The sequence below is a fragment of the Phocoena phocoena genome, chromosome 3, assembly GCF_963924675.1.
Source record: "Phocoena phocoena chromosome 3, mPhoPho1.1, whole genome shotgun sequence".
NCBI lineage: Eukaryota > Metazoa > Chordata > Mammalia > Artiodactyla > Phocoenidae > Phocoena > Phocoena phocoena.
In genome coordinates, this window is record NC_089221.1 from 163,893,123 (window position 1) to 163,913,350 (window position 20,228).

General features: G+C 53.1%; 1 protein-coding gene across 2 annotated transcripts in view; it reads left to right on the forward strand.

Moving 5' to 3' along the window:
- The first annotated feature begins 16,139 nt into the window (after positions 1-16,139).
- NFIX (nuclear factor I X) overlaps positions 16,140-20,228 on the forward strand; it is a 66,500-nt gene continuing 62,411 nt past the window's right edge. Inside the window, exons 1-2 of one of the 2 annotated variants that reach the window (XM_065873101.1) lie at positions 16,140-16,175; positions 16,530-17,061. In XM_065873101.1, the coding sequence (XP_065729173.1) occupies positions 16,140-16,175; positions 16,530-17,061 (568 nt within the window). Of the gene's footprint in view, positions 16,176-16,505; positions 17,062-20,228 lie in introns of those variants that run through there. The other variant, XM_065873100.1, reaches the window with a different exon arrangement.

The following is a 20,228-nucleotide window of genomic DNA, read 5'->3' on the forward strand; positions in this document are numbered from 1 at the left end:
TCCTGGCTTTTCTTGATCTTTCCCTAAATCCCTCCTTCTCTGGGTCTCCACCAGCCCTGCCCAGGCCTGGAGCTCAGGGAAATCGTGGGAAACAGGCTTGGGGTGTGTGTCCCTCACTGAAGCCAGACAGGCCTGGGGTCCTCCATGCCCTGAGGTCCCTGATGAGCCTCCTGGAGTTCCCCAAACTCAGGCAAGAAGATGGGGGGTGGGCATCTGAGCTGACACAATGTGGGAGGGGGAAGATCCATCACAGGGTCCCTCTGAAACATCCCCTCCTGAGGTTTGTAAGCAGATGGGATCCTGCTGGACAATAGAAAGCCCAAGGCTGGACAGGACACCGGACTGACCCGCCCCCAGGCCCTGAGAGCCTCCCCATCTCGCTGTCAGCCAGACCCTCACTGAGATAGGTTTATGGGGGGTCCCCTGGTCCCAGCCCCACACACCGCTTCATCTCCACTCACAGTCGGTACCCGCAACACCCCGCCACCCGCAGTCTGTCGCGCAGTGACAGCCTGTCACAGGCACCGCCGCACACCGGCACAATCTGTCGTCCACGCACAGTCTCACACACAACCTGTCACACACACGCACACACACACAGCGGCACAGTCACACACACAGCCAGCCTCACGCGATCACACCAAGCGTCACAGCTTGTCACAGCCATAGACTCCTCACAATAAAAATAACAGCTACCAACTCCCGAGCAATTATGCCTGGGCAGTGGGTGGGCGGGTGCACGTGACCTCCTGTAACCCTCTCAGCGTAAGGCAGGTATGAGTAACCTGTTTTACAGATGAGGAAACAGGCCGGAAGGTCACGTGCCAAGGTCATGAGGCTAGAAGTGGGGTGGCAGGAATTAGCCAGGCCCCCAGGGGCAAGCGACATTTAAACAGATCTCACTGCTTTTCAACCCACTCCTATCCATCTGAGACTCCCCCTTCTGCCCCCCACCCCCGCATGGGAGTTCCCTTCCCATTCCCCAGATGGGAAAAACTGAGGTTCTAAGCAGCCCAGCCAAGAAACAGGGGAAGGGGCCTCCTGGCCCCTCGCGTAAGAGGGCTCACACTGTCTGCCTTCACCTGAGGAAATGTGAGCCATGCCCTCCAGCCCAAATGTTACTTTGCTCCTTTTGGACCGCGGTGGCTGCAGCCTGCGGTTCTGCTGGATTCCATATGTAGGAGCCTTTGGCTGGGGCCAGGGTTCTGGAAGGCAGAGAAGTCCTGGGTCTTCAAAACCTCTGTCTCCATCCACAGTTGGGGGTGGGAGTGGCAAGCCGTTGGCTGCCAGGCAAGTCCCTCGGCCCAATCCATGCCCGGGAGACTCGGGCTGCCCTGTACCCCTACTCCCCAGGGCCCTCCGCATTCCAGGGCGCTTCCTCCTCCTCTGCAGCTCGCTTTCCCCTTCTTTGTTCCACCACCCCCACCCCACCCCCGCCCCGCTCCCCGGGGCTTCCCCCATTAGCGCTGCCACGGCCAAAACCAACACCGCTCCAACGACATCCCGCTGAGACCCGCCGGGCGGCGGGCGGGCCCTGCCCCCTGGCCCGCTCAGGGGCCAAATCCTGGCTCGGCGTGGCGGCGACGGCGGCCCCGGCGCACGTGGCTACCCTTAGGGCAAGCACATGCGCACACCCCGGCGCATCGGCCCCGACGGGGCACCCGGGCGGGCGCAATCCCAGGTCCAAAGACCCAGCGGACACTCGGCCGCGCGCACGCACTGCACGTAAGCACGCTCCTGCACAGGGGCTCAGACCCCGGTCGCCAGAGTGCCCTAGCCAGGCGCCCCCGACCGGGATCCCAGGCACCGCCAGCTTATACGCATACACGGGCTTCACGCCCCAATGGGACTGCTGGGAGCACACCCCCCCCCGATAAATAATACCCTTTCCCAACCTCAGATGGGGTCGCGCGCACACACACACACACACACAAAACACACACACCCATGCGCTCTTGCTTGCATCCTCACCGAGGTTCTGAGCGCTGGTACTGCTCTGCATCCCCACGGGGGTCCCGGGCTTAGGTGAGCCTGCAGGAACTGCCGGTGCCCGCGCGCGTGGCTCCCGGCCCACGCGGGCACACACCTCCCCAGTCTGCACACGCGTGTGTTTCACGTGAGCTGCACACCTGCCAGGCCGCCCAGGGCACCTGGCTGCAAAACCGCATTCAGGTTTTGGGGGAGGGGACTGGGAATCGGAGGCCTAATTCCCACCGCCCCCATCTCTCTCAGAACACCCGCCTCCCCAAATGTCCCTGGGGCGCAGGTGAGACGCCCCAGAACTGTTGCCCAGTGGCGCCCCTGCATGTGCTATATTTATATTGGAAATGTGTACCTTTATATATATTTCTTATATGTAAGAACCTCCCCCCATTCCCGCTCCACGTTTATACTTGGGTTTTACCATCCCTATTCGGCTTCTTCCCAAACCTGCAAAAAACCCCATTTCTCCAAGCAGGGACGTGGGGCGAGGCAGGAGCAGCCTCCCCCCTTCCCACTGTGGTCGCCCCTCGTTCTTAAAGGCTAGGGACCCCCTTCCCACGAAAGGCCGAGCTACATCACCGAATCCCCAAGCCCTCCCCGAAACACAATCGCGGGGGTGGGTGCTGGTGGCGAGACATTGCTTTTTGGTGTGTTTGCTGTTGCTGCTTAAATTAATCCTGAGTGACGGCCTGCAATTCCTCTCCACAAAGAGGCCGTTTAATGCCCCCCCCCTTCTCGGGCGAAACTTCCATTTGCCCCCCTGAGTCCAGCTTGGCAGCTCAGGCCGCGCGCTACGAGCCCTCCTGGACTTTCCCTCAGGTGCGCCCGGGGCTTGGAGGCGGGTTCCCTGTGAGCACCGTGGACCTCAGGAGCGAGTGTGGGTGGGTTTTGGAGGGATGGGAGATGTCTTAAAATAGAAGCGTCTCGCTGAACGGAGGTGGGGGGACGGCGTCCCAAGACTCCCTAGACGGCCCCACTGCCCAACCAAAGCCCTCCGGATGCCCCCGTCCGCCGAAGAAAGATCAACTTCCGTGCCTTCTCCAGAGCGCCCCGAGGGGAGGATCCAGACCGTCCCCCAAGTCGCCCTGAAGCCCCCCAGTCCGCGTGTGTTTGTGGAAATTCCGGCAGAGCCGTGCAGCGGGTGCCCGGTGCCCGTGTGCTAGCCCCAGCGTATGCCCCTCGCCAGGCTCCCGCCTCCTGCGACTCCTTTCATTGTCACCTCCCGGGTATTCTTTTCGTGCGTGACATTTCCCCGACCCGCTGCAATTGGCTCACGCTTGGCTTGGGGGGCAACATAGGTGGGTGAGGGTCGTGGCGAGGCCTCCCCTGGGCTCAGGCAAGGGGAGGGCTGGGTGTTTTCCACGCGCAGAACTTGGGTGCTGACTGTCGTTGTCACTTGCAACGCGCACCACAGGGTAGAAGGGGACAGCATAGCCCTCCAAGGTGCGGACGGCCGGGACCCGAGGGCGTTTGAGGGCCAGTGCTTAGAGTCGGGCGTGCGCGTGCGCCGAGGCGAAAAGGCGGGAAGTGGTGCGTTGAAGCCCCGGATGTGGAAAGCGCCTGTGGCACAAGGTTGTGTCGCTCGGCAGGCGGAACGGCTCCAGGCGTTGAATGAGGAGTGAGGACCACTGCCCCCGCGGGCAGGTGAGGGGAAACCGGGAATGGGTGTGAAGGAGCAGCGGCGACAGGCGAGGCCTAGGGCCGTTTGCGTTCGCAGCCAGAAGCACCAGAATGATGCCAACTAGACCCCGAGGGGGTCTGTGGCGGCCTTTCGGACCCCGCACTGCGCTGGCGCGGCTCCCTCTAGCCCCGTTGCGGCCCAACCCCTCCCCGCGACCCCGCAAAAAGTAACCCGGTGCGGGCGTCGAGGGCCGGCCTGGTTCGCGTCCTGGGACATTCGCCATTTGCAGCACCAGAGGCCTGCGCCAGAAGGGGCTCAAATGGCGGCGTTTTGGCCTCGAGGCGGGTTCGGTCCCTTCACCAGGCGCGCGACGTGGGGTTCCGGGCCGCCGTTTCCTCATTGTCCCTCCTCCTGTGCCATCTTGATACCCGACAGGGGATAACGAGGGGGCTTTGGGGAGAATGCGATGTTAATGATTCCTGTTCTTTGGCTGCTCGAGGGACTTTTTGAGCTTAACTGCCCCAGAATCTTGAGGGCAACTTTGGGGCGTCCTTACGGAGAGAATCCCTCGTACGCGTCTCAGCCTCCAGACCCCTAGCCTCGGAAGAGCCTCCCCATTTCTCCCCAAGTCGCCTCTTTTTTTGTGTGTGAATAAGGGCGGGGAAATTTACCAGGGGAGCATTTTGTTTGTTTCAAGGGTTGGCTGGGTTTGGGGGCGTTTGGCCTCCAGCGAGCACAGGGAAGAAATGTGACTAAGTGTTAGAAAATGCGCTTTCCCTTTCCCTCTTTTCCGCCCTCAGGCCGCGGGAGTTGCGCAGCTTCTAAGAACCTTTATAAAAAATTTCCCCCTCAGATATCCTCTGATCGACACCGCCTTCCCTCGGCGCTGACTTCTTGAATTTGGGGCGCGCTAAGGCCTCTCCACCCATTGCTTCCAGCCATTTTGCAACACTTCTGGGCAGGCCGGGGGAGAGGATGGAAAAGAGGAAAAAGAACGTGTGCGCCGAGTGGATCCGACTTAACCTGTTGGAGAGGGAAGCTAGTGTCCGGAAGGCGTCCCCCCCAGTCTACCCCTGGAGCTCGAGCAGCCCCCGGGCGTTCAGAGAAAGCACTCAGGGGCCTCCCGATCTGCCCCTCCGAAGCCAGTCATAAACCCGACTTCTCATCGCCCGAATTACTTAAGGGCGCTTTGATGGTGTTAGGTCCTTTTCCTTTTCCACGCTCCAGCTGCGACTGGGGAGGTGACCCGGGGCAGCGGTTGACACGGCGCTCGGCACCCTCGATGGGTTGGGAGGCGCCCCATCCCAGTCGCATCCACTCCCCTCAGGCTCCCAGACCACACTTAGCTCCCCTTTTCCCCCCCGTTTATTTTTCGGGTCATCTTTTCCCTCTTCTTTAAAAAAATTATTTTAAACACTGTAAGGAGTTTTTGTACTTTTTTCTTAACGTGAGACAGAGAATGTTTAATGGAAACAGGCATTTAAAAAAAAAGAAAGGAAAAAATACATGTCGGCTGTCCGTGGAGCTCGAGCCTCGCCTGCTTGGCGACTGAGCTTTTGGTCGCCGGTTCCCTGGTAGAACCGGCGTGGGGCACCTGGGATCTCTGCCCGTGAAAAGGCGCTATAGAACTACGAGGAATTATTATGATTTTAATAAAATTGTGTCTCATTTAGGAGCGCGCTTCTGCACTGCCTCTGTCGTCGGAGCCCGGGTTTGCCACCGCAAAGTCTGTAATCAGAGAAAAATACCAGCTTTGTTGAGGGTTAGAATATATCATTGGCTCATGTGTGCGGGTTTTTGTTTTTAATAATGCTAAGCATTGGAATAATTAAAGAGTGAGAAATAATTCGTCTCTCCTCTCCCCTCGGTATTGTCTTCTTTAAGGGTGGAAAGCGCACTTTTAGGCAAAGCTAGTTAGTTTTAATGCGGGCTTTATTTCTCAATCGCCTTCCCTCCGCTCCGGTTTGATTCGCAAATCCCCAAACTGGCACAAGCCGGGAAACTTGCCGCGGCGGCCGTTCTTCTCCCGGAGTTGGAGGCTCGCTTTCCTTTTTTCCCCCCCCTCTTTCAGAGACAACCCTCTCTTCTTCCCTCCCCTGCCTCTGGGCCCTGACCCACTGCCTGGTTTTCGCTAGAGCGATTTAAAAAAGAAAGAAAGGAAGAAAGGAGCCGGGCTCTGGTACCCCCGTGCCAGCCGAGGGCGCGTTTCCCTGGCGGCCGGCTGGTGGGAGAGTCAAACCCGGTGGCTGGCGGGTGTGGGGTCTCAGATGAACAGTCTCGCCGCCTACCCTGCACCCCCCCACCCCCCCAAAAAAGGATCAAGTAATCCAGTATTTCTAAAGATCGAAGCCTCAGAGAGCTCAGATCCCTTATCATATTTTAAATTAAGCTAAACAGTTCTTTCTTCCCAGCCTCATATGCAATAGGAAGAGAAAATTCGGTCCTCGAGAGCCTGCCTTGGCAGCCCCGTGCCCTTGGTAGGGGAGAGAGCTGTCTACTTGGGCTGGGGCTGGCATCCAGCCCCAGGATGGTGCCACTACCCACAGGGCCTAGATTTGGGGCAGGAGAGAAGGGTCCAGGGCCAGTGGTGGGCACAGCCTAGGGAGATGTAGGAACAGAAGAAGAAACATTTCATCAGGGCTGCAGAGGTTTGCTTCAGGCTGGTGGGAGGCTGGGCCACTGTCCTGGTCATTCCCCCAGGTGTGGGGTGGACGGGCTTGAAGGGAAAAGAGGCTTTGGTGGTGCTTGGGGAAGACGCAGCTCCCGTGAGAAAAGAAAGGGGAAAGAGGGCAAGAAATTGGGGGTAGGGGCTTGTGCCCCAGGCACCAGTGGATGTGCAGTGGCTTCGCATTGCAATGGGAGTTATTTATTTGCTTCAGGTGTTTTTAATTAAATGGGTTCCTGTTTTATTTACCTTGTTATTCGGTGCTTAGACTTTTCAGCGATCCCTTGCATTCTTTTTTTTTTTTTTTTTTTTTTTACATAAGGAGAAACTTTTTTCTCCCCTTGGAAAGATATTGTGGGAGGTATTTTGCCTTCAGTGCTTTCTCTTTCCTGCTTTTTTTAAAATTTAATTTTAAAATTTTAAAGTAAATTTAGTGCCAGTGAAAGTGAGGGGGGAGCCAGCTGGGGCTGGAGCCAGGGAAAGAGGGAGGCAGATGCAGCAGAGTTGGGCCTCCCTTCCCGCGGCAGCTCCACCCCGGGACCCCCTCACTCTCTAGGCCCCCTTCTGCCACTGCTACTCCCTTCCTCTCCCTGCAAGGCTCTTTTGGACAGGGACGAGGGGAGCCTGTCCTGTTGTGTGCGCATTCACCCTTCAGGAACCCCTGCCTCTGCAGAGCCACTTTTCCCTCATGACCACCTAATATCAGGGCCCCCCAGTCCCTGCCTGCTTACTCCCGTCAGTCAGCTTTCAGCTCGGTGGGCCCAGTTTGTCTCCCACACTTGCCCTGCTTGTCCACTAACCCCGCTGCGTAGTTGGTTGCCCTGTTGATGGGATCAGAGTTGGGCAAGCACAGAGAGAGACGGACAGACAGACAGACAGAGGCGCAGAAACCCGTCTGCAGCAGTGAGGATTCAAGCGGCTTCTTTTCACTATGAATTTTTGTGGTCACATGAGTAGTGCACTTGGCTCTGTAATGTGCGTGTATACATAGGTGCTCAAATTTGAGGCTGCTGGCGTGGGCAGGAGCTATTTCTAAGGCATATGAATTATGAGGACTCTGTAGTTGAAAAACTCAAGGCCCCTTGAGCGGTGCTGAAAATGTTCTATTTCTTAATCTGGGTGGAGGTACACAGGTGTGTTCACTTTGTGAAAATGTATCGAGTGGAAGACTTAGAACTGTGTGCCTTCTTTCTGTGTGCCACACTTCAGTTAAAAAGTTTATTTTTTAAAAAGGAAGGCACAGCCTCAAAAGTAAAGGCCGAGGGTTACAAAATAATAATAATCATTATTATTATTTAAATAAGAAAGTTCTCCAGCCTGCTTTGCTCAGGCCTCTCCACTAAGGAATGGTGGGAGGTCTTGTAAAAATTAGTGGGCTGATAAAAAACCTCTCAGGCATGTGGCCCATGAGGCTTCCTTCCTCCACATGTGCGGAGTGCCTGGAAACCACCTGCAGACATAGGTTTAGCTGTAGGATTTTAACATCTCAGGACCAAAGGATAGAAATTGGTAAGGAAGAAGTTACATGCCAATTACATTTTGCTCTCAACATCTGGAAAGCAAAATTGCAGCTGTTCTCCCCCTCCCCATTACCACCTCTTCTTTTTTTTCTGCACACTTAAATTTTTTGTACTTGTGCCATTCGTACTTCGGTTTTCTGCACTGTTAAAACATTTTCACGGCTCTGACGAAATCAAATTGTTGGGTTTGGGCTTTTAAAAAAAATGTGTATGTATATGTATGTATCTTACAGTCTGACAGTATAATTTTTTGGAGCGATTTATTTGAACAGGCCCGCAATCAGTTGATAATCCCCTTCCTTTTCTTTCCCCTTCTTGGCCTTTCCAGCACCATTCAGGCCAGAAGCTTGAGGGAGAACGCTTGGCCGCTCTTGCCTCTGCTCCTTTGGGCAGGTACTGACAGCTTCGCCCTCCACGGCCCTTCTGCGGTGTTTTTGTTTTCCCTTCGCCCCCCAAAAATATTTGAACCAAAAAGCCTCTTTTTTTTTTTCCTCCACCCACAGCAAACTGAAAGGGCTAGTGAACCGTGATTCAACAGAGCGAGGGCGCCTCTTTTCTTCCTTAGCATTAATTAACTCAAGTTCGTTAGGACGTTGGGTCTGTCGCCCACAGTTTTCTCTTGTGTGTGCTGAATCGGGTCATAGAGGGAGACTTCCCATGCAAACAGTTTGTGTTGGAGCTGGAGGACACAGAGGGGGAGAGAGGGTAAGAAAGAAAGGGAGCCAGTGAGGGACGGATTGTGGCCGAGGGGTGGGCATGGTCCTAAGCTCTGGGCACCCTGGTGCCAGCCTCCGAAGGGGCTAGACACCGGGGGAATAAGGATTCTCGGGTTTCCTTGGCAATGATCCTGATAATAAAATAGTTGGGGAGAACAATACATTTTGAGGGATTGAAAAATGTCTTCCTTCCAACTCCTAAAACTGTACATTTGGGGGAAGCCGCTTGCTTGGACAGGGCCCATCCAGCTCCCCTGAGCCCTCGAGCAGCAGTGAAAACCTCGGGCTCTTCCCATCCTGGCCACCGGCTCTCTGCCCCAGGCTCTGGGCACTGCCTGTTGCCACAGCAACTGCAAGAAAGAGGTTCTCTCTGGGTCTAGGGGCGTGCAGACCAGGCAGAGGGCACCCGGAGCTCAGAGAAACTCTCCTCTTGCCCTGGCCCTTCTCTCCTGTGGCAGGGGGAATAGACCTGGCAAAGCAAGGGGGTGTCAAAACATCCTGACAGAACTCTTGGAGCTCATGAAAAGGACTTGGGAAGGCCACAGGAATTGTCTCCAAAGTGCAGGGCGAGTGGTGGGGAGAGGGGAGAGGACCATCTCCCCTGGAGGATCCCCAAGCATTTTCTGGGGTCAGTAGTTGGCAGCCGGGCCTTGGGCAAGAGTTTTCAACATTTTGTTGTTTGCTCTGGCCTCCTCTCTTGCCCTCCAGATATTTTCTCAATGCGCTGGGCACAGACCTCATCTTCACCTGCTAGTCTCCCCTTACCATGCGTTTTGTCAGTTTTTCTTTAGAGAAAGTTGTGAAGTTGGCTTGTGGGGTTCTTCCTTCTTCCCGGACCCTTGACCACCATGGAGTGACACTTCCCAGACCGACCTGGTGGGTGAGGCTCAGGCTTCGCACTGCCCTTGCCCCTTGAAGCCCTTGGCTGTCATCTATCCTGTGCGTTGGTTCGTTCTGACCTTCGGAGGGTCCCATCCTCACAGAGCTCCCTGAATGGACGACGGGGCTCTGACTTTCCCGGCTTTTACTTCGATTTGGTGACACAAGAAAGTTTCAAGCAAAATAGTGAATTAAAGACTAGGGTTTTGTTTCCCATACTCTGTAGAGGATGAAAGTAAACAATTTCCAGTTGCACTAGAGAGAATAGATCGTCTTCCCCCAATACCTCTATTCCTGCCCGATTTTATTCAGTGCCAGGAGGGAGAGGGGAGATGTGCCTGGAGCAGGGTAGTGTTTGGAGCCAGAATGAGGCTGCCTGTTGGCCCGATCCCAGGCCACCGCTCCCGGTTTGTAGTCAGGAGGAGAAAAGGAAGGGAAGGGGGTGGGTGTTGGTTTATAGGAGTGTGCAGCCTGGTTCTGAGGCAGGCCTCATCCTAGACCCAGCAAGGGGTGCAGGGCAAATCCATTCAGCAAGCTGAGGATGCTAGAAAACCCCCGTCCGGTCCGCCATTCCTGGGCAGAGAAAAACAGGCCCAAGTCAGCCAAAAACCCGCTTTGTCCAAATTCTCCGAGCCTCCTCGCAATGTGCATATTCTGGTTTCCATGCTTGGCGGTTCCAGACTCTTGGATGATTTTACTGTGGCTGCAGAGCCCCTTCCTGCCTGCCCGCCCCCACCCCCCAGAGAGGGGAGGCCCCACCCACCTCTCAGATAAGCAGCCGGCCCCTTCCTTTTGCTGCCTACGGGTTCTCTTTCCATTTCTGTCCGGGAGTCGGGCCACTGCTTTCTTGTATCCCTTCTTCTGTGGGACAAGATGGAAGATCTCAGGGGTACGAAGTTGGCTTCTTTTTGGTTCAGGCCAACGCTGAATTATAACATCCCGGGAATTGGACAGGCTAATCAGGGCTCTATTTGTGGCCTTTTAAAATTTCCTGCATCTTTTTTCACCCAGGCTGCAGATATGCAGTAGTAAAATGGATCCTGATATATCTGGTAATTCCTATGTAGGTTTTTGTCAGTTATTTGCACTGTGTACAGTTATCCAAATTAACACGGACATATATAAAACTAGCATGTGTCCAGGGTCTGAAAGAATAAATCTGAGCCTTAAAGCAAGCAGGATGTGGACAAATAGGATTTTTTTTTTTTTTAAAGATAAAGTGACCTCCAAATAGTGGCCCTGTTTTTAAAGATATAACTTCTTGTGCTTCTAGATGTTTTACTAGTGGCAGGTATAGGCCAGTTGCAAAACCTGTCTCAGGCTGGGAAAATTATTTTGTTTCCTTGAATATTTTTGAATACTGTGTATATGACTGAGATTCTGTACACATTTCCCTGTTTTCCCTTAAATAATCCAGAAGGCCTCATTTCTTTTGTGGATTTTTGGAAAGCGACACATTTAACTTTCTCAAGCTAGAAGCAGTCACTTTAGCTAGTTTTTCTTTTCTTTTCTTCCCCTTCTGCTTCTCTGTCTCATTCTTCTTCTTCTTCCCCCTGTCCTAGAGTCCTTATCTTTTCTCCTTGCTCATTTTCCCTTTTCAGCTGCATCTTCTTTCCCTCCATCTCTGTCCTTCTCTCTCTTTGCAGTTTTGGGCCCAGCTTGTCTTGCTCTCTCAGGATTGGGCTTCCTTCTCTCTTTCTTTCCCCCTCCCCCTATTCCTCCTCTTCCTACGGCCTGCTCATTCTTTTTCTTTTGGAGGCACATTTTTCCTAGTGATGGCTGAAACCAGCATGGGTATTTCAGAAATGTTTCAGTGAAAACTGTTGTTGTTTAAAAAAAAAATCAAATTCTATATACGTGACGGTAATGAGAGAGATCTTTCTCTCACAAAGGCAGAAAAATTCCTTTCCACAAACTACAAGCCCATGTGAATTTTAAAAGTCGAATCTCTGGCTTCTGGGATTTTTCTGTTAAATGAGGGAAAATACCTTTTCCCTGCTTTTCCTTAATTTTTCCTCTTTGTTGTCTTTAATTTTCTTTTTTGCTCGCTACTGTCACCAGCATCACTGGCTTCCTTACCCCTCCGTTTTTTCTCTCATTCCCTTTCTCCCCTCCCCTCTCCTTCTCCTCCAAGGCTTGCCTGTCCCCTTGCTCCCTCCATCCCCTGAGCCCTTACATTTTCAGGTGGCTCAGCCCTGGAGAAGCCTTGAATCCTCAGAGGTTTTTTTTTTTTTTTTGCCTTGGCTCTGATCGGGGTGCAGGGTGCAGAGTATCTGAGTTCCTAGCCAAGACCGAGACTGGGACAGGTAATCTTCCAACAGGAGCCTCTACTCTCTTAACAAAAGGGGGACAGTCCCCTTTTGTCTGGGGTTTCTGAGGGGCGTGTCCAGGACCGAAAGCCGCCGTCAGTGGCATTCAGGAGGAGGGGGCTGTAGGGGTCGGGTTCGCCAAGTGTTTCTATTGGAACCTGAGCGATTCTTCTCTGTGTGCCCCACAGGAGGGAGAGAGACCCAGTCATTAGAAATACCCTGGCTGCTCACCCAGGAAGGCCTCCCCCCCCCCCCCGAGAGCCAGATGCCTCTGTGGGAGCAGGGTGAGGGGAGACTGCTGCCTGGGAATCCTCTCAGCCCACCTTCAAGGTTACAGGCCACCGGCAGGTGAAGGACAATTGATGATTGTTCTCCTTCCCTGTTCCTCCCCTGGGAAGTGCCTGTTGCTCTTCCTGTTAAGGGAGAATTGAGGGGGTGCAGTGGGTCCCCGCGGCTCCATGGAGATACTCCATTGGTCCTCCTGGGCCACTTTTATGTGCAGTCTCTCCACCACTCCATCGACCTTTGACCTCTCCCTTCACCCAGGAGTGAATCATGGATCTTGTCCCGTTTCCCTAACTTACAAGTGGATCCTTGCATCCACCATCTATCTCCCTTGCCACCTAGGCAGTTGCACCACCGGATTCAGAATCGACCCATGTTTAGCACCCGGCATGGTGGTCTGGGAGATGGAACATGTTAGGATTCTCTAGGAGGCTCACACTGGCTGTTTTCTGTTTGGTGTCTAATATTTAGCATGAATCAAAATACTGGAAAAACACACCCCCATGCCAAATATAAACTCACTTCTAGTTTCTACCATCTCATCTTTATTATATTTTTTTGCCTGTTTCGTCTCATCTTTAGAAAGTAACATTGCTTCTCTCAAGGTGGAGAGAGGCAGGGTTTGGTACCTTATGTTACTCAGCTAATATCCTTGACTAATTGGACCCAAGCTGGTTATTAACGTGATGTTAATTATTGAACACCACCCTAAGAGGCCTGTCTTGCAGTGACACCTGCCTCTTGCTCTCTGGCCTCTAACTGTTTCTGTCGGCCAGTCAGGCCAGTCAGGGCCTGGACTGGGGTCCCAGGTGCTGAGCGGCACTGTTCCTGTTGTCTGGGTCCAGCGCCAGCCCAGGGCTGCATGTTTTGTTTGGGCACACCCCGGGCCCTCTTTCTCGAACCTTTCCGCTGTGCGTAAAGGCCACCGAGCACAGGGTTTCAGGTGGGGAAGAAAGGGGCGAGAGTGAGCAGTGACCTTTCTGTTGCCAGCTGAGGGCTGAGCCTCACCTGGGGAGAGGGCAGCTGTAGGGACTGGGTTCTGAGTAGGATCAGTCTCTCCCTGTCTGTGTTCATGTCCTCCTCCGCTCTTCCATTTCTTTAATAACTGTCCCCTCCTTACTGCTTCTCAAAGGCCTAAAGCATGGCTGCTCAAGGGCCCTTACCGGAGAGGACCCAGTGGAGGCTTGCACACTCCTGGCTTCTCTCCCCCCCATGTTCACCTTTCCTGTCTGTGTGGAAGGTCCAGAGCAGGGGTTCCCCTGGGGAGCTCTTCCTGGTGACTCGGTTTCCCCAAGGTTGTCTCACGTTTCCCGATAGAGCTCTTTCCTGCTTTCTTGTTTCCTTTATTAGCTCTCTTCCTTTCCTTTAGGGTTCTTATTTCATGCTCTTGCACCTTCCTCCATATGGTTTGGGCCCTTTTAGTCTGAATTGAACGGGGCACAGGTAGGTGAGTGTTCCCTCTCCTCCAACCAAGAAACACTAAACACAGACCAAGTGGAGAGGGCAGAGCTGGAGAAAGCAAAGAATCAAGAGTTCAGGAGGTGGTGGCGGGCGGTCGTGCACAGGCGGGACCCTGTGTTTGGAAGTAGTGCCCATGCCTTTGTCACTTCCTCCCGGGGTTGGCTGTTGTGTTTGTGGCTGCGTGTAGTGCTTGTCAGTGGAGTGCTGTGACAGGAGGCTATTTTAATAAACTGTTGCAGTTTCTCGAGCAGAGCTGCATTGCGTTGGCATCCCTCTTCACTGCTAATGGAGCGTGCGTGGCTGGGTGTGGGCCGCTGCCGAGGGAGGCACTGAGCTCGCTGAGGGCTGGGGAGAGGGAGGCTGTGAGGTGCTGGGGGGGGCCTGCCTCCTTCGTCTGTCTGGGAGTGCTCCTGTGAGCAGCAGCCAGACCGGGGGAAAGGGTGGCTACACCCTGGGCGCCAGGTCCCTGCCCTGGAAGTGCTGCTGGCATCGACACTTTCCGAGCTCTCTTTCTTCTTCTCTTTCTATTCATAGCACGGCAGGCAGGCTTGTGTGTATGGCCAGGGAGGAAAACTTCCACTCGCCCCTGTGCGTCCCATAAACAAAAAAAGAAATAGAACCAGAAAAAGAGTGTGCGGGCCTTAGAGAAAGAGACTGAAACCAAAACACAGAGAAGAAGGCGCAGCTGCTTTCCCCAAGGCCTTCTGGGGCTCCCTCCCGCCCGACAGCCTGCCCGGAGTCAGGCCTTTATTTATTTATTTTTCTGGCTTAAAAAAAAAAAAAATTCTGTGTCTTCCTCAGCCCCAGTCCCCCTCACCCCCTTCAGATTTGCTGGGTGGCCGCTGCCAAATGGACCCGAGTGGGAGCCTGGAATGAAAAATTCATAACTGCTGGACTTTGCTTGTTCATTAGACGTGAACTTGTCGATTGGGCAAATTGTTTTTGGTCTCCAACTGCCCGGGGCTCTCCCCACCCTCTCGGCTTGCCCGGTTCCCTCCTCCCCTTGGACGCAGCCATTGGCTGCTCGAGGATGTCTCATTGCCAAATAGGTGGATCCTTCTCTCTCTCCCTCCCCCCTTCCTCCCCCCCCCCCTTTTTTTACTGGCTTTGGCACAAGCAAATGGATGGGGATTGAGCATGAAAGGGGAGAGAGAGAGGGAGTTTGAGAGAGAGAAAAGAAGCAAAAAAAAAAAAAAAAATCCAAAACCCAACCAGCGCACATACATACACACACAAACACACACACACAACACACACACACACACACACAGCCCCATCCCATCCACGTCCTCTCTCTCTCTCCCTCTCTCTCTCTCTCTCTCTCTCTCTCTCCTTCCCTCCCTCCCTCCCTTGCTCCCTCCCTCTTTTGCACGCTTCTGCCAGCGACGATCTGCAGCCGGTCCGAACTCGTCCTCTTCCCCGGGAATCTGCGAGCTCCCCCTTTGCCTGCGATCAGGCTCAGAGGCGGAGGGAGGCAGCTCGAAGTTTATACCCCTGTGCCGCTGCCAAAGCCGAAAGCCTTTTTCTTCAGCTGCCGCTTTTCCCCCTCCTGGTTTTTGTTTTTGTTTTTGTTTTGCACAGGGGTGGGGTAGGGCGTGTTGTGTGTTGGGGGGGACGGGTGGGAGGTAGGTTTTGACTTTTAAATTTTGCATATTTTTATTTTATTTATTTATTTATTTATTTATTTTTAACTGGAAGGTGATGCACAGGGGGTGAAACTGAAAAAAAATTTTTTTGTTGGCTTTTGTTTACCTGGCGTGTGTGGTAACCAACTGGCTCCCTCTCTCTGCTTGCTATCCCTGACCTTTCTTTCTTTTTGCTCCTTTAAAAAAAATATTAATTTCCCCCTTCTGTGCAGTGGAGCATGGGTGGGGGGGAGGAGGGGGAAGGGTTTGAGAATCCACCCAAGCCCGGCCCCTATTCCCCAGAACACCAATAATAACCCCCTTTAAAACATTTACCTTCCTCCCCTGCTCCTCCCCCTCCCCCCTCCCCCCACCCGCCCCCAACTCACAACTCTGTTAGTCCAGAAGCTCAGAATCGGGCGTTGGGCTTTGCCGGGTGCTTCAGATCAATGGTAATTATTTAATTTTTTCCAGTTTTATTTTTGTAAACAGAAATCAATTATTATTTAAACTTCAAACAAGCAAACAAGCAAAAAAAAAAAAAAAAAGAAGAAGAAAGAAAAAAAAACCAAAAACCGAGAGCCCGGCCCTCTGTCACCTGACTGAGTGGGAAGGAGGGTGAAGGGGTCAGTGGGGATGGGGCGCAGGATGCCCCATGTAGCTTTTAACCCTAATGTGGTTGATCGATACCACCACCTTATTTGTGTTAACAAGAAGCGTTTTTTTTCCTTATTACTGAGATTAACATTAGTACTGGTGTTGATAACAAAGCTGAAATCACATATTTAGGGTTTAGATCTGATTTTTAAAATGCTGGGGTGGATGTTCCAATCGGAGCAGGAGAAAAGAGAATGAAAACAGCCTGGGGAGGGGGAAGCCAAAGCCGTTTCCTCGCTCGCTGGCTCGTGGATGTCATGTTCTCTCTTCTTGGGGGTGGCCAAAAACCTACCGGTGTCCGGGCGTGAGGTGGCCCCCGCATGCCCTGCGTGTGCGTCCACGGGCATTTGTGCAGACTGGACACTGTGCTGGGGCGAGCTGAGACGAGTTCGAGGCTGCGATAGAACATGGAGATGTCATGGGCGCGACAGAGCCTGGCGGGGATACCAGCAGCGTGTGTGTGTGGACGGCAACGTTGTCTGTGCGCGCGTGTGTGTGAGTGAGTGAGTGAGAGAGAGAGAGAGAGAGAGAGAGAATAGGTGTGTGCTCAGGCTCTGGGTGTCTCTGTCTGGCTGCTGAGGCTGAGATGGGAGCAAGCAGCTGGCTAGGCTGGTGGCAGCTCCAGACCACACTTTCCTAGAACAATCGCAAGAGAAAATTGTTGTGCGGGGGGGCGGAGGAGGAGAAGGCGATTTTTCTTGTGCCCCCCTTCTAACGCTTCTTTTCTCCTTTTCTCTTTCCCCCTCACCCCGTCTTCCCCTCCTCCTGTCTTCCCTCGCCCCGCATGCTCCCGGCTTGCCGCCTGCAGGATGAGTTCCACCCGTTCATCGAGGCGCTGCTGCCTCACGTCCGCGCCTTCTCCTACACCTGGTTCAACCTGCAGGCGCGGAAGCGCAAGTACTTCAAGAAGCACGAGAAGCGGATGTCGAAGGACGAGGAGCGGGCGGTGAAGGACGAGCTGCTGGGCGAGAAGCCCGAGATCAAGCAGAAGTGGGCATCCCGGCTGCTGGCCAAGCTGCGCAAAGACATCCGGCCCGAGTTCCGAGAGGACTTTGTGCTGACCATCACGGGCAAGAAGCCCCCCTGCTGTGTGCTCTCCAACCCCGACCAGAAGGGCAAGATCCGGCGGATTGACTGCCTTCGCCAGGCCGACAAGGTGTGGCGGCTGGACCTGGTCATGGTGATTTTGTTTAAGGGGATCCCCCTGGAAAGTACTGACGGGGAGCGGCTCTACAAGTCGCCCCAGTGCTCGAACCCCGGCCTGTGCGTGCAGCCACATCACATTGGAGTCACAATCAAAGAACTGGATCTTTATCTGGCTTACTTTGTCCACACTCCGGGTAGGTTGCTCTCAATCCCCCTTTTGCCCACCCCATTTTATTTTACTGGCTGGCATTTGTTCTGTTGATTCTTCTTTCCAAACGATACATGCATAGACGCGATGGGCCTAACTGGTGCGTCCGTCCTCCTGAGGCCTGAAGCACGTTTGATGTTCCCTTTTCCCTTCTGTTTCCCTCCACTCTCTCCATTCTTCCTCCTTTGCTCATTTGCCGTGTGTTACTGATTGTCGTGCCCCTCCGTCTTTGGAGGACTCATCTTACCCAAAAGACGCTGCAGGTCCTAGGACTGGGGCCAGGATGCCCCAGAATTATCCAGGATGGTGAGAGTTTGTGATGAACACCACTACCACCAAAAAAAAAAAAAAAAAAAAAAAATCCCTCCTTGCTCTGATTTAAAATGAGTCAGAAAGAAGTATTGGGGGGCAGGTACTGGTTTTCCTGCAGCGTCTGTCCCCTCAAGTCCTGGGGAAACGCCAGATTTGGCACAAGCAGGGTGGGCAGCAGTTCGGTGGAGAGAGGGGCGTGTAAAACCCCCGGATATGAGACAGAATGAATAGAAAAGAGGAAAGAAGGCAGAGGCGGGCAGCTTCTGAGGCCCAGATGCCCAGGCGGGAGCTGTTTCGCCTGGGATTTGGCTGACGGAGAGGAGAAAAGTCATTCAATTTCACAGAGAGTGAAAATGAGCACGAGATTCCTCGCGCTCTTGCCCTTCACTGTCCCTTCCCCTTCGCTTTTCAGCTGAAGTGGTGAGACCCCGGGATGGATGCCCGCAGCCCCCATACCTCTGCTGGGGGGCAGAGAGACTCTCCCCAGCATAGGCATGCCAGGGAGTGGGCATTGCTGTGGAAGGTCTTAAAGAAACAAACAAGCAATCAAAACTCTGTAAAATCTCCTTTTCCTTTTGTGTTCCAAGTAGTTCCAGCTCTCCTCTTTGCTTTTCCAATTTCACCCTGCATTTTGGGTTGTGTGGTTCAGTTCTCCTCCTCTGTTCCTTTTTTTTTTCCCCCTACCCTTTCCCTTTTTATAATTTCTTTCCGCTTTTGTTTTCTTACAAATTGAAACAGAGATGGCTGGTTAATTTTTAGCCTCCACTCAGCTACGCCCAATTTACTGCCGCCTTTGAAACCTAAACGGGCGGCACTCTGTGATTAAGCAAGGCAGAAGTGTGTTTACATTATACCCAACCAACTTGTAATGAGAGGGCTACCAAACCTTTCTCTCTCTCTGTGTTTTTTTTTTTTCCTTTCCACCATTCCAGTATTTCCCCCCCTTTTTTCCCCTTTCTTTCTCTCTTCATGCGAATGTAAGAGAATGTGGCTTAACTTCAACTCTAGTGAATGTTCTTTCCCGCAAATGTGTGTGTGTGTGTGTGTGTGTGTGTGTGTGTGTGTGTATCTTCCTTCCTGTTCATTCACAAAAAAGAAAAGCAACTCACTTTTCTGCTGTGGTTACCCCCTTGCCTGTTTGGGATGTTGGGAGGAGAGGTATGACTTAATCCAGAAAGGAAATTTGGGGGCACTTTCAGCATTGCATCAGCAGTGGAACCTCGACTGGGATTAGCACTGAGAGTTTATGTGTTGGAGAACTCTGGGGAGGAAAAGGTGGTATTTGAGGCCTCTCTTCTAGCTCATTCTCTCATTCTGAGAGGTGGCTTTGGTAGTTGGTTGGAGGCAGTGGATACCCCCCCCCAACTCCTGTTGTCCCTCCCTCCATGGATCTTTCTAGGCCTGTACCTAGCCCTGTGTGACTGTCATGGCCCGCTCACGAAGAATGACCAACTGCCGGTCCTCTTCCTCGTTCATCCTTTTTCTTTCTGGAAAAGAGACCAAAGAAAAAATGAAAAGTTATTCCCTGATTCTCTGTCTACTCGGCAAATCAGAGTGGGGAGGGTGTGTGCCTGGTGGTATTGGAAGTGGCTTGGGGCAGACTTGGACCCTTGAGCTTGTGTCTGTCAGATAGCTCCTCCGAGAGGGGATTCCGCACCTTCCGATTTTGGCACTAGGGCCTCTAAGATGAAATTAATACTCATCTTCCTTTTGAGCCGGCTTCCTCCTACCTTGCTCTGTAGCTGGATCCCTGTAGCTGAGCTGTTTCCCTAGCTTCTCTTATTTTAGGCCAAAGTTTTGACTGCTGCCAGCATGGAGCTGAGGTAGGATGAAGTGTGTGTGATGGAGACCATTTCCTGACCAGCCACCTGGGTCCTGGACTGACCAGGCAGGTGTCAGGAGAAGGGAGGCGCCCCCACTTGCCCCCTAGCCATAATGAGATGATTTGCCCAGGAATATGAGTAAATTCATGACCCATTGCATGCAGCCATGGCCACCTCTGTCCCAGCTGAGGCCGAGTTCCTTGACAAAAGCTGAGTGGAGAACTGAGGATGTTTTCTTACAATTCGTCTATAATTCAAGTCCCTGGACTCCAGATAGTTTCAGTGAAGGTAGGATTTTTGTTGCTGAAATTGCTTTAATTCAGGGGTGCCTTACTGAAGGAGTGGGGGTGAGTTGGTGAGGCATGGGCTACCAGTGGCCCTTGGGTAAGTGGCCTCGAGATGGCATGGAGTGGGCATGGCTTTCTCTCTAAGCCACTCCAGTTTGCTAGAAAATGTCTTCTCCTGGCTGAGCCCCCAAACAGTGTCAGTCCAATAGCACGACGTTCCTTCTCCATGTCCACGCAAAGACATACTCAGTGGGGTGCCACTTGTTCCTTCCTTCCAGTATAAACTGGGGTTGGGGGCTGGGCTGGCAAGGGCTCAGACAAGAGGTAGGTTGGATTCTAAAAGAAATGCTTTCCTTCCTTTCAAACTGGGCTGAAGAACCTGATCTGGGCTGAGCTGGTGGTGCCAGGTTTGATGACAAGCAAACTTGACATGATGGTAAGCATGGGGGCATGGCTTCGCCTCCAGGCACCATTGTCATCTGTCATCCATGGCCCTTGGTGCTTTTTTTTGTCCCACATGAAGCTTTAGGAGGTGGCATGGTTGAGAGGGACTAAAGGACGTGTGTGTGTGTGTGTGTGTGTGTGTGTGTGTGTGTGACGTCAGGAGCTCCACTCCCAGAATACGCGGTCCTAAGAGGCCACCCAGAGTGTTTTGCACCCTTCATGAGGGTGGCCTTCCTGCTGGGAAGGAATGTCGCTGTGTGTCTGTTCCATTTAGGAGGGGATGTTGA